The sequence below is a fragment of the Tympanuchus pallidicinctus genome, unplaced genomic scaffold, assembly GCF_026119805.1.
Source record: "Tympanuchus pallidicinctus isolate F22 unplaced genomic scaffold, pur_lepc_1.0 scaffold31, whole genome shotgun sequence".
Classification (NCBI taxonomy): Eukaryota; Metazoa; Chordata; class Aves; order Galliformes; family Phasianidae; genus Tympanuchus; species Tympanuchus pallidicinctus.
Genome location: NW_026294749.1, coordinates 6,671,242 through 6,687,515, shown reverse-complemented (window position 1 = coordinate 6,687,515; position 16,274 = coordinate 6,671,242). Strand labels below are relative to the sequence as shown.

At 43.4% G+C, this 16,274-nt stretch overlaps 1 protein-coding gene across 2 annotated transcripts in view; it reads left to right on the top strand.

Annotated features, from left to right (window-relative positions):
- NEDD9 (neural precursor cell expressed, developmentally down-regulated 9) overlaps positions 1 to 15,055 on the top strand; it is a 90,162-nt gene extending 75,107 nt beyond the window's left edge. For both annotated transcript variants that reach the window (XM_052697765.1, XM_052697764.1), the window contains 5 exons: positions 8,263 to 8,364; positions 9,380 to 9,481; positions 9,922 to 11,145; positions 11,467 to 11,556; positions 12,447 to 15,055. In XM_052697765.1, coding sequence (XP_052553725.1) covers positions 8,263 to 8,364; positions 9,380 to 9,481; positions 9,922 to 11,145; positions 11,467 to 11,556; positions 12,447 to 12,956 — 2,028 coding nt within the window. In that variant the 3' untranslated portion in view covers positions 12,957 to 15,055. The remainder of the gene's footprint in view (positions 1 to 8,262; positions 8,365 to 9,379; positions 9,482 to 9,921; positions 11,146 to 11,466; positions 11,557 to 12,446) is intronic.
- Positions 15,056 to 16,274: the final 1,219 nt, after the last annotated feature.

Here is a 16,274-nt window from a genome sequence, read left to right as displayed (position 1 = left end):
TGAAATATTTTAAGAGAAGCAATGTCATTAAAACATCTGATTTCAACATATTCCAAATGAAGACTGTTTTTCTCCCCCTTCTCCTACCTTCTACCTAGAAATTTAATATTTCTATTATTTCCTCCTTCTTGTGAGATGGAAGTCCTCAAAAGAATTAAAACAGATAGTCTGGACTTAACCAAACTGATTTATTGTTTGTAAGCCTTCAGGATTTCATGTCATCCACAACAGCAAGACTGTTCTCTGTTCCACCAAGGTGCCCCAGCGCTTCATCTTTGTTCCTTCTTGTCCTCCAAACCTGCCCTAAATTTAGGCTTCTGTCTTTGAGATGAGAAAGTATCACCAACATAGGAAACAAGCGTGCATTTGCTGAAGTGTTCTTCATGTTGGAACCTCAATAAAATGAGAAGACCAAACAGATTGAGATGAACAAACCAAGAATCTGCTTCAGGTATTTGGCAGGAGCAAGCTACCGAAGCACTGAGATGCCAAGTTTTGCCACGAGCTTTTTGTTAATGAGAACACATGCTCAAATTTGATCACAGGTTTCCAAAGATCACCTTAGCAAATACGTGTACTTCTCCACCAGAAGAGCTTATCACACAATAATTTAGACAGACTTTTTTCTCCACAAACAAGTAGTTCAGCACTCCAGAACGCACGGTTGTTGTGTCACCAGTGGTGTGACACATCAGCTCTTTGGCCTTGTTGGCCATCACGTGCAGAAATTACATCACTCTGTCTAAAGTGAGTAGATGTCATGGGGATGGCACTGGCAAAATTCTTGCTAAGAGCTTTGGACAAGTATCCTATTTCACAGTTCCCTTGAAAATGCTGATAGTGCTGATTACTAACTGGTACATGCTGTGCTTCCTCTCCTCTCTAAAGTGGAATATCCCCAGAAGTGTTAGTTTGGCTCTTTTTAATGAGATTTTGTAAGCAAGAATGACTTCAGAAGCTGGGAGTACCCCTTCCCAGTCAGCTTTGCTGTTCAAGGGCAGCCAGCACCAAGCCTGTTCCACTGAAGCAAGCAGAAATGCTGTTCAGAACACAACTGGCAGAAAACTCCAGAGCTGATGCGAGTGAGGGCAGGACTGAGTCATGAAAGCATCATTAAAAATAAAACTGCTGATCTTATATTCTGCCTTCTATTGCTAACTCAGTAGGGTCTGTAGAAAGATGGAGCTTTGCAACTGCATTCAGTTTGTGATCACGAACACCAGCGGCAAGCAGAAAATTCAGCGCTGTGATCCAAAACTACAGCTGATGCAAATCAGCACCATTCCACTGCACTTACTGCAGCCCTGTGATTTTATGCTAGTGGAAACTTAGGTCATCTGTGTAACTCCATAACTTAAGAAACAAACAGAGCAAACAAACAAAAAACCAAAACAAAGTCACTTGGAAACTAAATAAGCCTGTATTTCAGATACAGGAAAAAATACAAAGCTGAAGAATAGCGTAATGGACTTCTGTGTGCTGGTTTATGGAAAGGCTCAGACCAGGAGTTAAAAAGTCACAGCAGCCTAGCTGCAAAGCTGCTTTCTCTACCCATATCACCAGTAGTTCATGCTTGGAATCAAGGCCAGCTTGTGATTTCACTTTTTATTTTTTATTTTTAAATTGGTTTCACGACTTCAGTTTCACATCGCCAGGAATCACTACCCAAAACTTCCTTAAACCCTGTTGAAGCACTGTGACCTCAAAAGAAAAAAAAGTAGCATCTACTTTTGTTACTTCACAGAATCACAGAATCACCCGGGTTGGAAGGGACCTCAAGGATCATGTAGTTCCAACCCCCCTGCCCAGCAGGGCCTCCAAACATCCACATTCAGATCAGGTTGCCCAGGACCCCGTCCAACCTGGCCTTGAACACGTCCAAGGACGGGGCATCCACAACCTCCCTGGGCAGCCCGTTCCAGGGCCTAACTACTCTCCTTGTGAAGAACTTCCCCCTAACATCCAACCTAAATCTTCCCTCCTTCAACTTGTTATTATTTGCATTACAGTACCATGGAGTAGTTTTATTTTTACTGTTTTAAGACTGGATATCTACTGGTGAGGCACTCCAAGCCACATCATAAAGTTTCCATTTAAAGCCCTGAGTCTGTAAAGTTAGGCATTTTCACACACTGTGAGTCAGTGACATCTGGACATGCTTTAGCCCTTAGTCCATACAGTTAGAGCAGAAAAGGAGATCATCATAAGCAAGGTTCACAGACAACAAACAGACACAAAAGATAGGAGACATAAGCAGGCATTGTAAAGATGCATGCAACACCAAGAAACAAATTCTCTATCAAAGCTGTATTTGAGCTGTGTTTGTCACACATCCTTATCTTCACACATCTCAATCTCACTTCTTAGAAAACTCACTGGGAAGCACCCACTTGTGGGCAGCCTGCACAAAAGCTGCAGTGTCACTGTGTGTGTTGATAACCACATTACCAAGCAGAGCCCAGGAAGGAGAACGCAGTTGGTGCTATCAATTTTATGTCACCTTGCAGAAATGGTTGGGCTCAGAGCACTAGAAAACAACTCACAGCTGTATCTACAAACCTAGCGCGTTAGAAGTGGCTCTATAGGCATCCTCTCCTCTCAAGGCTTGTTAGCTTTGATCAAAAGCTTTCCAGCATTTTGGTGATGGCAGAAAATACTTCACCACAACATTTTACAGTGGCCTGGTGGCTGTTCACTGTCCAGCTTAAAGTGTTACGGTTTGTTGAACGTAAGACCTATAGCAACTCACAGAAACAAACACTAGTAAGTGCAAGCATACTTAGCACATGTGACAATGAAGACACAACCTTTGTTCACAAACAGCTGGAAACGTTTGGGTATCACCATGTACAGCAAGTAAGTAAGTTAAAGCTATTGCTTACTGAAAATACCAGACAATACTGAGTGATATGACAGGTGCTATTTACAGGAAGTGCATTATCAGTTGCTGAAAATCCTGATACAGCCAGGAGAGGAAACCACTGTGTTTTCAACAGAAAGAACAGAGCTTACGCCTGCTTCCCAGTTTGTTCAGATACTCATTTGAAATACAACATTCTTGCTGTCCCATGTAGCCATATAACCGTTCCCCTGCCCCAGAAAGCTTAAGTAGACACACCTGGCTTCCTAAACAGGTGAAGCAAAACAGAAAGAGCTGAAAAGTAACACATTGTCTTGAATGAATCACAGAATGGCCTGAGTTGAAAAGGACCACAATGCTCATCTGGTTTCAACACCCTGCTATGTGCAGGGTCACCAACCAGCAGACCAGGCTGCCCAGAGCCACGTCCAGCCTGGCCTTGAATGCCTCCAGGGATGGGGCATCCACAGCCTCCTTGGGCAACCTGTTCCAGTGCTTCACCATCCTCTGTGTGAAAAACTTCTTCCCAATATCTAATTTAAATCTCCTCTGTCTCAGTTTAAGACCATTCCCCCTTGTCCTATCATTATCCACCACCAGATTGAAAGCATGACTATAACATCTTACCACACATCCCTTCTATTCCTCACCTCTGAAGAGCACTCATCTATTTTAAAAGCAATCAGGTGATTCTGGGGCAAGTTGTTCAGCATACTTGTGCTTTGGTTTTCTTACCTGTGAAACTCAGCAAAGCACATTTCCCATCATTCTGTACATCGAGTGCTTCAGTTCTTGAGAAGAGGCTGCATTCTGCCTCCACAGTCCTGCTGAAATCCAGAGGAATTCAGCTGGCTTCTGTAGGCTTACTTGTCCTATGTAATCTTTAAACAATGTAAACTACAGTTTTGTGTGCCTGCAGGAAACACAAGAACTGTTTTGTTACTGCTTTGGTTAGGAATGTTCTCTGTTGTAACCTAACTTCAATTTTAATTCCGGAAGAAATAGAATGTTATTTTTTTTCCTTATGTTTAAGGAAGAGGGTTTTAATAGTGAACCACAGGGCTCAATATTTTGCAAAGTACTTGCACGTTCAGCTCTTTTTCTTGGTCAGAAGCATGCAGTTGGCATGGAAAAGGCTCAAGTAATTGCTTTGGAAGAGTGTGGTCTACAGCAAGAACAGAACAAACTTTCTGTTCAGTGGCCTTCGTTTTTCAGTACTGAAAGCTTAAAGTGGGCCCATTACATGTTTCACCAGAGCCAAACCTGGTCCCTGTTAGTTGCTCTGCATGGATTAAGTGGTTAACAATGTTTTGAGAATGTTGAGCTGGATAGTTTGTGGGAACACCATCTGTTTCCTTTAACACGTAAACAAGGAAAATTGCTGGTTTGAAATGCAGGATTATTTAAACTCAGATAACCACAGGCATTCTTAAAATAGAGGAGATAAGACAAAAAGGAATTGTCTTGTGGTCTGAAGTTCAGTGACATTTGTTGGGAAACAAATCCCTAAATGCCAGGCAGGGCTGCTAGTCCTTTTTCACAAGTGAGAGAAAGGGCACCTTTCCTTTTGCAGCCACAGCCTTCCTTCTGAAGTCCGTCTTCAAAACTAAAGTGCCATCAAACATGCAAAACCATGCTGTCTAGTTCAGCAATGCCCTGAAAGGGTTGAGCATCCCATTCAGAAGCAGCAAGTTCATTTAACGTATTTATGGGTGAATAGCCCCAAATCAAAAGTTGCTTCTGCAGATACTGGGTTTGATGGCTTTCTCAGTTCATCCACCCTGCTACCTCCCTCTTCATCCTTCAGAAGAAGCGGTACAGCCCCATGTCCCAGCTTCCCATACGAGATACTGGTGTTTCAGGTAACATGAGAGTTGCAGGGAATGTTCCACGTTTTCATTTCATCAGGCAGCATGGGCATTCTTTTAAGCACTGAACAGGCTCCCCAGGGAGGGGGTTGAGTCACCATCCCTGAATGTGTTTAAAATGTGGTGCTTAGGGACATGATTTAGCGGAGGATTGTTAGAGTTAGGGTAGCATGGTTAGGCTGTGGTTGGACTTGAGGATCTTGAAGGTCTTTTCCAAGCTGAGCAATTCTGTCATTCTATGATTCTTTTACTTAGCGTAACAAAACATTAGCTCAAGGTATGTTTTGGTGATGAGCAGCTTCTGTTCTGATCTGACTGGGAACAAGCAGTCCAACAGAAGGCAAGTTTAACCTAGTTCAAAGTGTTGGGAGGGAAGAGGAGCGGGGGTACAACAGGAAATGTTCTTGTACTCAGCGCAGAACATATCAGCATTTGTGGGGAATTTTATGATGAAATCACTCAGAACATGTTGTTACTGGATCATAATCCTCACACAGGAAAATACACCTGAGTCACTAGGAGAACAGAGTTGTCTTTCATATTATCAACAGACCTTGGCTATTGCTGGGTGTTGCTGTTTTTTTTTTACAACTGTATTTTGTGTCTTTGCTATTTCAAAAGCCTAAAAATGAGCAGACATAAAAGCCTCAGGCAATTTTATTTGGAAAATAAATGCCACCTTAAGTACAGTGCACTGCTAAGCGCAGCTCTACAGACAGCTCAGGTCTTGTGTTCACAGTCACCCACGTAGGCGGGCTGTGCTCACAAATACCCCACATAAGGTATGTCATGTTTATAGTTCTCACTGCTGTTGTCACCCAGAAACACCCAGAGCAGGGGCTTGTTTCACTCAAATAAAGGGGTGGCCCTGGGGCACTACTGTGTCAGCTTAGTCAAGTCTGAGCAAATGCGAAAGTGTCAAAAATCTAAGTGAAATTGGTGTTCATCTGACCACTCTAGCTTTAGTGTGGTTATTTAGGCTTCCATTATCAAAGAATCATAGAATCGTTTGAGCTAAGGGACATTTAAAGGCCATCTAGTCCAACTCCCCTGCAATGAACACGGACACCTACAGCTCCATGAGGTCTGTCCAGCCTGACCTTAAATGCTTCCAGGAATGGGGCATCCACCACCTCTCTGGGCAACCTGTGCCAGTGCCTCTCCACCCTTACTGCAAACAGCTTATTCCTTAAATTCAACCTAAATCTTCCCTGTATGTTTGAAATCATTTCCCCTCATCCTGTCACCACAGACCCTTCTAAAGAGTCTGTCCCCTTCTTTCTTACAGCCACCTTTTAGATACTGAAAGGCCGCTCTCAGGCTGTTTTAGCACAGTAAATGAAAGCAGCAGCCTTGTATCCGTTGAAGCCTTTCATACAGCATCTGGTACATCGGCCTTCTCTGAGAAATGGGATCATCTCCAAGGACTATCAACAAGAATAACAGCAGCTGCATGGTAATACTGCTGTGCAAATGTTGAAGAACTTGAGGTGCCATAAAGCTTCTACAGAGGTGCTGCACTTTGCTTCCTGCTTTAAGAGTTCAGTGGCTTATTACTGAAGTAAGGCCACGGCTGTAATTTTGAAACCCTCGGATCTTTACAGTATACTTTGCTTAAAGCCAAGTCCTTCTGTTCCTAACTTGGGTGGAAAGTGTTTGACTGGCAGCACCCAACTGAAGGAAAAAGGGATGCAAGCTGTGCTGGTCTGATCTCTGGCCCTCACAGGCCAGAAATATCATGAAGATGAGGTGCTGACATAAGCTAAAAGTTTCTCAGGCAAACAACATAATCCCAGGATTACATGAGGAGGGCCAGGGAGGGACAGTGTCTGCAGTGATCCATTTTGGTAAAATTCCAGTACCACAAGGGAGAACTTGCTTTAAAGTTTTGTACTTACATCTCTCTTACAATGCAGTAAGTAAGTCTGAGGGGAAGAAATAAACTCAGTAAATTCAATGCATTTTTAGGTTCTTTTTAAGCCCCATCAATCCCGCGCTCACTTCAGCAGGACTCCTCTCAGGGACGCTCCTACTCAGCACTGAGGTCATCCTATTGCTTCAGTTCTGTCTTCTCTGTCCTCTGATGCTAATTCAAGGAGAAGCAGCTCCAGTGAAGCGCTGTGTTTCCTCACCTGCCACAGCTGTCCTTCCCCCCTCACCTACCACGACCTCACAGCCAGTGCAGCGCTGGCACTGCAGGGAAGAACGTTGCCTTGGGCTACTCCCAATTGAATGGGACCCATATTCCAAACAGGTAACGACAGTCACCCTAAGGGGAAAAAAATCCAGTGACTGTTTCATGGTACAGTGCCAAAAACTACACAGCAATATTTGCAGAGCAAGTGAAAAGAGGAAAAGCCTGCGTTGTTAAGGTAGCAAAGATACTCGCATTGAAATTTTGCCAGGATGCTAAGATCTCTTATAGCAAAAACTGCTATGAGCACGTGGTCAGAAACTCAGTTTCACATCTTGCATACGTTTCTAAAGATAGTTAAGTAGCTCTGGTAAAGAATTCTCCCCAGCTGAGCACAAAACCACATCTTGTATGGCCCTGTGTAATTTGTCATTTTATGCACCAGGTTATGGTATTTATATTTGTTCTTGTTGGAGCTAAATAGCACTGGCAGAGGTTAAGATGTCAGCATTTCCACTATAAAACCAGCTCTTTCTGGAGGTTAGGTAACATCTTTTTTTTTATATATACCACATTATACTGAAATTCTGCCACGCAGATGCTGTCCAAAACATAAGGCATTTATTTTTGGCCAAGTTTTATTTGAAGTCATTATGGGGGCTAATGGTCTATAGAATGACAAAAATGTAAATTCTCAGCTTTTTTTCAAAGACTGTTCTTACACTGTATGCTTCAAGAATGACTTAACATTTCCTCTCAGCCACTAATAAAGACAAACCAAATGGAGACAGCATAAATGAAGGTCTCACTTTGGTAAGCTAAAGCATAGCCTTTCTACGTAAAGAACTTTCAAAGCCATTGCTCACACTCTGTCATCCAGGATGTTCTCCTGTGGGGCACAGTAATGCAAGACATTCTGCTGGAGTTGGTGGGAAGCATTTCCATGAGCAAAGGAGGAATGCTTCCAGAGCCTGATTTGTTACTTTGAGCCTCTGTCAGCATGGAAGGGCACCTCAGTAGGATTAGCAAGGTGTACCAAGTGCTGATCTCAGTGAGTGGGTGCTGCGACCATCACATTGTGTGGTCTGTGCTAAAGGGCAGTCAGTGAGAAGAAGGGACAAAGTTCCCTTAGATCTGGTGGAGAATCTGTGCTTGACAAATAGGAGATAAGCAAGCAGCCACATCAGAACTGGCCTAAAAGTAAAAAAACAGTACAGGTGTAGCTTTTTGCAGCGTTCAGCTATCAGACATACACGTAGACTGGTGTTACTAACACTGCCATCTACAATGTGAATGTTAATAGTGCTAGAATGTTTACACTGAGAACCCTTTGCAGTTACAGAGAGAACATGCCAACATCTTCAAAGGCTTATGTTTCCTCCTCTTCTTCTATCTCACAGGTAGTGACTCCAGTCAGGTCAGGACAAGGTTATGTTTATGAATTCCCTTCCAAATACCAGAAGGATACCTACGATATCCCTCCTATTCGCCCTCTCCAAGGGGTAAGTACCAATAAAGCACACTGAAAGGGCACAAAAGATGATTATTTTCTACCAGAAGTTTATGAGCAGAACTATCTCTGAGAGAAAACAAGTTTTAATTAGGTTGACTAGCTTTTTCACAGATTGCAGAAAGTGTTTCAGAGTCGTATTTGATGTTGAGTAAGGTCTGGCAGCACACCAAACACAAAAAGCCCATTTGTTTTCAGTGTTCTGATCAAACAGAATATCTAAACAGAATAAACTTAATGCCTGGGAACATTTTTTCCCCTTACTTTGTTGTTGCATAGTTGACAGTAATTCACTCAGTAAGGGTAAAATTATCTCCTGGATGAACAGCTACCATGCAGGGAATTGTTTTCATCATACGTCTGCTGCACCATGTCACTGAACTTGAAACACATCTTTGTTCTGGGGAACACCTTTGGTACATGGTCCCCAAGACCATGGACATCCCAAGTAAACGCGTGGAGGATCTGTAACTCAACAGCTCCACATCTCTCTGTGGCTCTTTTGACAGCACGGCTCCTCTAGGGAACATCACTGATGCCCAGTAGTACATAACAGACTGGCACTGAGTGGCTGGAACTTTTGAGAAACGTTGAGTGAGAGACATTCAGGTGTTAGTTAGCCTTGGACCACACCAAGAACCCACTGTAATGCAGGACATGCCACCAAGTGGAATACTTGAAACAGCTAGCAGCTGTACCCCCTGCTATTAGGAGCACCCACACCTGATGAAGCAGATAAGTGGTCCTAGCATGGGCAGCCCTAATCTCAGAGTTTAATAGCATATATTATTACAAGCTTATTCCTCCATCCCTCTGATCTCTATCAGTCTCATCAGTTCTAGTCACACAAACATACTGCTCCCCTTTTTACCCCAACAGACATCTGTAATAAACTGACCTTGATTTAACCTTTGGGATGGAAGTCAGTTGTGACTTCATCTCTCCAGCCTGCCATTCGCTCAGTTGCAGAGTGTATTTCCTAACTGTCCAATTTATTTTTTCTTCAGATATATGACATCCCCCCCACATCAGCAAAAGGGACTGCACATCCAGTTCCCACCGGAGATGCAAAAGCTTTAGGAGTCTACGATGTACCACCTGCCAAAGGAGTAAGTGTCATAAGTTTCCACAAGATCCTGTATTTTCTTGAGTGACCAAAGTTTATGTATGATCCCAAAGGAAAATGAGATTCAGAACTTGAAAGATTTCCTTAAGCTTTTAAGGTGCTCGTTAAAACTGATATAGCGAAGCACTGCATCAAAACTTCTAGTGTTATGTAATGTGATTTGGTCATTAGACCTGGATTATCTTTGTGGCAGCATCCTGCCTTCTTGGATTTTGCTGCTTGTGAGAACGTGCATCAAAAAAAAAAACAACCCTAAAATGTGAAGTATTAAAGCTGGTGCTCCTTCAAACTTGAGATAAGTGTCTGACTCCATGGAATTCAATGGCAGATCTTCCATCCAGGCATTTTATTTGGCACACGGAAAATGTAAAATTGTTTTGCTGTTCTAGCCAGAGTTTTCATGGTTTGCTTTTTGTGTTTCAGATGTATGCTGCACTCCCATCTGCATGCCGAGATGACGTAGGCCCGAGGGATAATTTGCAGGATTTTTCATCTCCAGTGGGGAACAGTGCAAGACAAGAAGGAGTGTATGATATTCCTCCTCCTATCACCAAAACAACTGGGAAAGAACTGATCAAGAAATACACTTCTGAGGGTCTTCTATTGACTGATGGAGCACCACACAAACAGAGTGTTTATGACATCCCCGTAAACCATCAAAACCATTTTCTTGGACAGCAAATTGCACCTCAGAAAGATGTTTATGATACTCCCAGGGGAATTGCTTTCCCAGGACAACAGACAGGACTTAATGAAAGTCTAGCCTCAGAGGGAAGAGAAGGTGTATATGACGTGCCACCACCAATGCTCCAAGACACTAAAGGCTTACAAGATGTGACTGATGGGATGAATAGGTTGTCTTTCTCTAGCACGGGAAGCACAAGGAGTAACATGTCCACATCTTCAACAACATCAAAGGATTCTTCTTTCTCAGCAACAACTGCACAGGACAAAAGACTAATCCTTGATCCAGACACTGCTATAGAGAGGCTTTATCATCTTCAGCAGATGGTGGAGACAGCAGTCAATAACCTCATGGCCTTCACTACAGCAGACTGGCGGTCTTACGGCTACATGGAGAAACACATCAATGAAATTCACGCTGCCGTGGATAAGGTAGAGCAGTCACTGCTGGAATACCTTCAGTTTGCAAAAGGATCAGCAGCCAACGCTTCCTTTCTCTCCGAGATCAGCCTTCATAACAAAATGAGAAGGGAGGTGCAAAGGTTGGAGGACTCTCACCAGATCCTTACCCAAACCAGCCATGATCTGAATAGCTACAACTGGTCTTTGAACGTTCTCGCTGTCAACAGACTGCAGAACAAGTGTGATGACCTGGATCGGTTTGTTATGGTGGCAAAGACAGTGCCAGACGACGCCAAGCAACTGACCACCACCATCAGCGTCAACGCAGAGCTCCTGTTCAAACAGGGGTCAGGCAGCTCACGTTTCAGGAGCGTCCCAGAGAATATGAACACTCCTGAGTATGCATACAACAGTCCTCACGTGCAGCGTCATGGAGAAAAAACACAGAATCACTTCAGTTCTCTTCCTCCTCTCCTGAGTAAAGGTCAACAACCTCACAATATCACTAACGAGAGCTCAGAAAAGAGCTGGATGGATGACTACGATTATGTTCACTTGCAGGTAGGCAAAGCCAACAACTTATTCTGTGCAAGACCAAGTAAGAGCTGTTTGCAGGAAAGCTGCAATCAAATTGTCACACTAAGACACACTCAAGAGTAAGATCACCTGGGTGATTACTTGCTCTCAAATAGATCTGTTGCACAGACAGTAGCAGTAGCCTTTTGCCCTTGCCCCACTATCCTTTTTATTCCTCTGAGCTCTCAGGGGTGTACTCCCAGTGAAAAAGCCCTCGCAAAGAAGCCTGCTGTTTGGCCTACAGGTTGTCTTTTAGCTCAGGAATGGTTTTTATTTATCACTGTCTTTTTACATTATGCAAAACAGGGGAAAGAAGAATTTGAAAGGCAACAGAAGGAACTACTAGAAAAAGAAAATATCATCAAGCAGAGCAAAATGGAGCTAGAACACCATCAGGTATGTTTGCTCAGGTGCAATAATCACATGGAAATGTAATGTTCCTTGCACGTAAGGAGTACTGGTCAAATAAAGCAGGAGGGGCCCTTTCCTTAGCAGCGTGCGACTGTTAACAGCGTGGCTGTGAGGTGTGTATGAGTGCCAGAACAAACAGTTGGGAAGTCCCAGGTGCCATATTGTGAAGATGGAAGGTATTGGGTCTTGGCTAACAAGTAGCCCTGGGTTAGTTTTTTTCCAAGCAAGATTTGTGCCCATCAGTCTCCAAAATTAAGGGAGTTAGAAATGCAAAGAACAAAAACGTGCAGTGCCACACACACGGCAGAAAATTCTACATGGAAGAAACAAAAGAGCTGAGAACATGGCCATTCCCCCCACTTTTGATGGAGAGGACAGTGACTACATGTTCTACTTCTCCCACCTTCTGAGCATATTAAACTTCAGCTTCATCATCACTTTAAGCGTTGTGTCTTTAATTTCCCATTTGTTTTTGTTTCCATTAAAAGTAATTAGGAGCTGAGAGTTGAAGGTTTGTCATCTCAAAATCCCACGGAGATGGCTGGCTTTTAAAGGTTGCGTAGGTGTCAGTGCCACTCAGATCCAGCTCTCACTTCTGATTGCAGCATACTCCACATGAGCAGCAGCCTGTAAATTCAGTAGGCTTCTGAACACAGATGAAGTGGTGTAGATGTTTTTATCTTCTGACCTCTGCCTGGACTTCTGTTAATGAAAGCACCCCTCGCTCTCCAGTATGTTTCAAAAGACATACGATAGTTTTCTTGGAGCGTAAGATACCCTAGGGTACCCACTGCTGTTCTGAGGCAGATGTAATTGCAATACATAACATCTTACAGGAACAGGCTTTAAAGAGACACTTCTTATTCACCTTTCAGATCAATCAGTTCCAGCGGCTGGAACAGGAGATCACAAAGCCTGTGGAGAACGACATTTCAAAATGGAAGCCACCGCAGGCCCTGCAGACTGCCAACAGCACTATTGCCTCCCACGACAGACAGCCGCTTTTGTTCTATTCTGACCAATACGAGACTCATTTCAATTCCCTCCTCAACACCATCGATGCCTTTTTCAGTTGCGTCAGCGCTTCGCAGCCCCCCCGCATCTTCGTTGCTCACAGCAAACTTGTCATTTTGAGCGCCCACAAACTGGTGTTCATCGGGGACACGCTCACGAGGCAGCTGACATCCCAGGACATACGCAGCAAGGTGCGCAACTCCAGCGACCAGCTGTGCGAACTGCTGAAGAGCATCGTGACGGCTACCAAGATGGCGGCCTTGCATTACCCACACACAGCAGCACTGCAGGAGATGGTGAACCGAGTGACAGAGCTGTCCTACCACGCACAGCTGTTCAAACTCTCGCTCGTCCAGATGGCATCTTTATGAAACAAAGCTGAACCCAACCCGCGAACGGCAAGCTATCAAAGAAACTGGAGTGTTTTTATGTGGACATCCCCATTTACATTGTGTAGATATTTTACATGAAATGCTTTAAATACGTTCTTATGAGTTAGAGAATCTAATGAAATCAGGGATCTGGGAAAATATCTGGCTCTGTATTATGTTCCTACCATACAGTTAGCTATGTATACCCTTCATATATGTATATGTTGCTACACTCTTCAAAACATCATTAAGCACCTTAAAAAGTATGCGTCGGGTAAGCAGTGCATATCTTTTGTATATACTGCTATTTCTTCAGTATATTTAACTGCTGCACTCATCTAGATCCATTCCATCTTAATTTTGGCACATGGACTTGGTTGTGAAACCTGCTTGTAGCAATCCATGAATCATAATGGTTCTCATAGAACCCCTTTCCCTTGTTAGAAATTACTAGGTTAATTTCATTAACTCTTCTTGCTGTTATTTTGTTATATATGGAGGATACAATCATTCTGAGTAGTATACATGTACAGCTGCAGCAAGCAACAGTCAAAGCATACGGTATTTGGGAGAAAAGCATTTCAAGGCCATACGAGGCCATGTAAGAAGCAGAACCTTCTAAAAAGGAAGGAATTGTATATTTTTGTTATCTCGTGGCATTTAAACTTTGCTGTTTCTAATAATCATACAAGATAAGTTTTCAAAACTCGGAGTCTTAGCAACATGAAGTTACATTTTTACCTTATATATCCTTGCATTGGCAATTAAATGTAGCCATTGTGCTCATTGTGGACTCAGTTATCCTGAGAAAATTACTTGGGCTCATCTTTGAGGTGGCAGATGTGCAACATCTTAAAATACCAATCCCTCCAAAAGCATTAGAGTAAGGATTGTCATTCATATGGGAAGAAAATAACTGAATTTGAAATACTAAATAATTAAACATCTGTATAGAGCAAACTGAGTTTGATGAAGGAAAAAAAGAGAGTACAGTTTCTAAGACATTCTTGCTAATTAATTGCATCCACTGCAAATTTGTCTTCTATTCAAATACTGGGCTTTCTTCCCCCAAAACTTGTTCCAGAGCTACTGTTCCTTCTGCACTACACTGTTGCCAGAAATTACCTCCTGTCTTAATGAGGCCACTCCATCAGTAGGGTACACAATCCCAACTTGTAACTTTTAACTTAGACCCTTAAAAAACCATTCAGAGTTACAGGCTCCTTTAGAAATTCTATATATGCTGGCTGCTCCAAAACTTGCATCACCCTTTTTCTTGCTTTCCTTTTTTGTATTCCCTAAAACTAAGTCCCGGAACACCAGCTGTCCTTGGTCCTCAAAGTAGAAGAAGCCACTCTTCCAAGCAGGTAATCAGAACTGACTAGCTTAGATCAATGCCAGGTGATTCTGGCACCTTGGAAGGAGAAACACGACTGTCTTGTGATAGGTCAGGGTAGTCCTGCATTGATGCATTCAGACTGCACAAGAGCACCAAGAGAACAGGCACTTCTGTCTAACTTTGCAAGCTTCCTTGTCCACATCTAAACATGTGCCTTACTGCAAGTGGGATTTGTTGCCTTGAAACAAAACCATTCCAGCAGTGTGTGATATTTTACTGCCTTGATGTGTTGCCTCAGAGAGAAGACTGCTCTTAACTGCCATCCCATCCCTTCCCAAGTCTGCAGAAGGTCCCCAGCAAGGCCTGGAGATAGGAGGTAGTACAGTCGCAGCAGCACCAAAGTCAGCCCCAGTGCCACATGCTGGCTGTCTTACTGTAACCAACAGCCAATTGCCAAAAACCATCTGCCTGAACCTACTTTGTACTTTTGCTGTTTGGGATTGCTTTGGTTTTCCTTGTTCATTTTTTCGTTGTATATTCTTAGAAACTGAGAAGGCGTTTTGAAGCATACCTGTTATGTCAGTAGTTTGTGCTTTTCAAAAGGAGAACATTAATCATAAGCCTGTAGTACAGTTTGTTATTTCGTAGAGTCATTTTAAAATCATTACATGTCTAGGTTGGTTTGTTGTTGTTTTGGTGTTGTTGTTTTGTTTTGTTTTTTAAATAAAAAAGCCAACATTTGGTCTTTTTCTTGCTTTTACTTCTCCTAACGTGTGCTGAGTTGAGCATGCCAGGCTCCAGACAGCACCTGAAACAACCATACGGCTCTAAGGATGATGATCTTTTCCAAACCTTATTTCCCCATTTCCCTGCTGTTGAGGCATTGCCCTCCTGTCAAACACCACAGCTGTGAGAGAAACAGCAATGAAGCTCATGACTGGCAGGGATTGGCTGCATGCTTGTGGCAAAAAGTTCATGGCATCCCTGGGCTGTTGCTAACAAACTGCTGCTGTTTGGCAACCAAGTGATGGCCCATGAGAAAAAGCTGTATGAGGGAGAAAGGTCACTCTTGAAAACAGCAGATTTCAAGGACATTTTCTGGTCCACCATAATAATATCCAGATTTAGGGCCCACAGGAACTACTTCACTGCACCTCATCCTGAACAACGCCCTGCTGCTGCCTCTGGGATTTCTCACTGCACAGCTGCTACATTTGTGCCTGCATTGTATGGCTGCAGCTTCAGCAAATCTTCCGCCTGCCGTTCTAGCAAAGACAACGCAGAAGATATGAGTCAAGCTCTCACACTTTCACCAGATCACACCCCAGCATCCTCACACTCAAGAGCATTCTCTGATCTGTTCATCTGGGATACTTCCCTCCTACATCTCCTGCCAGCACGCTTCAGAGCATTCCTGCACCAGAAGCACCATCCTTCTGCTTACAGCCAAGCCTCTGCAGTTGCTCTGTGCCTGTAACACTATAACATGATGGAAAGTACAGTGATAACAGTGGGGTGGCACTCTGCGGTTGCAGTAAATGAGGATGAGCCCAAATGCAACAGCCACAGAAACAAATGAAGAAATCTTACCTTTGGAAGGTACTCCAGCAGGCAGGGATCTCCAGACGAGATACCCTCACCACCACTGCCAACCCCTAAATGAGATCTGAGAAGGGGTGGAGCCAGGATCTTCTGTTTACTCAGGTGATTGCTTGCACCTGAGCTCCACTGGGTTGGCCCTGCCTTCCCACCAGGTGTTCTGTCACTGATTCCAGCTGTGACTTAGTGTTCCCACTACAGTGCCAGAGCCCATTCTGCCTCCAGGGGAGATTTAGACAGGATATAAGTTTTTTTGGGTTTTGTTTGTTGGTTTTTTATTTGTTTGTTTTGGTTTATTTACAGTAAGGGTAGTGAGGGGCTGGAACAAGTTATCCAAAGAGATGGTGAAAGATCCTGTCCCTGCAGACGTCTAAGGTCAG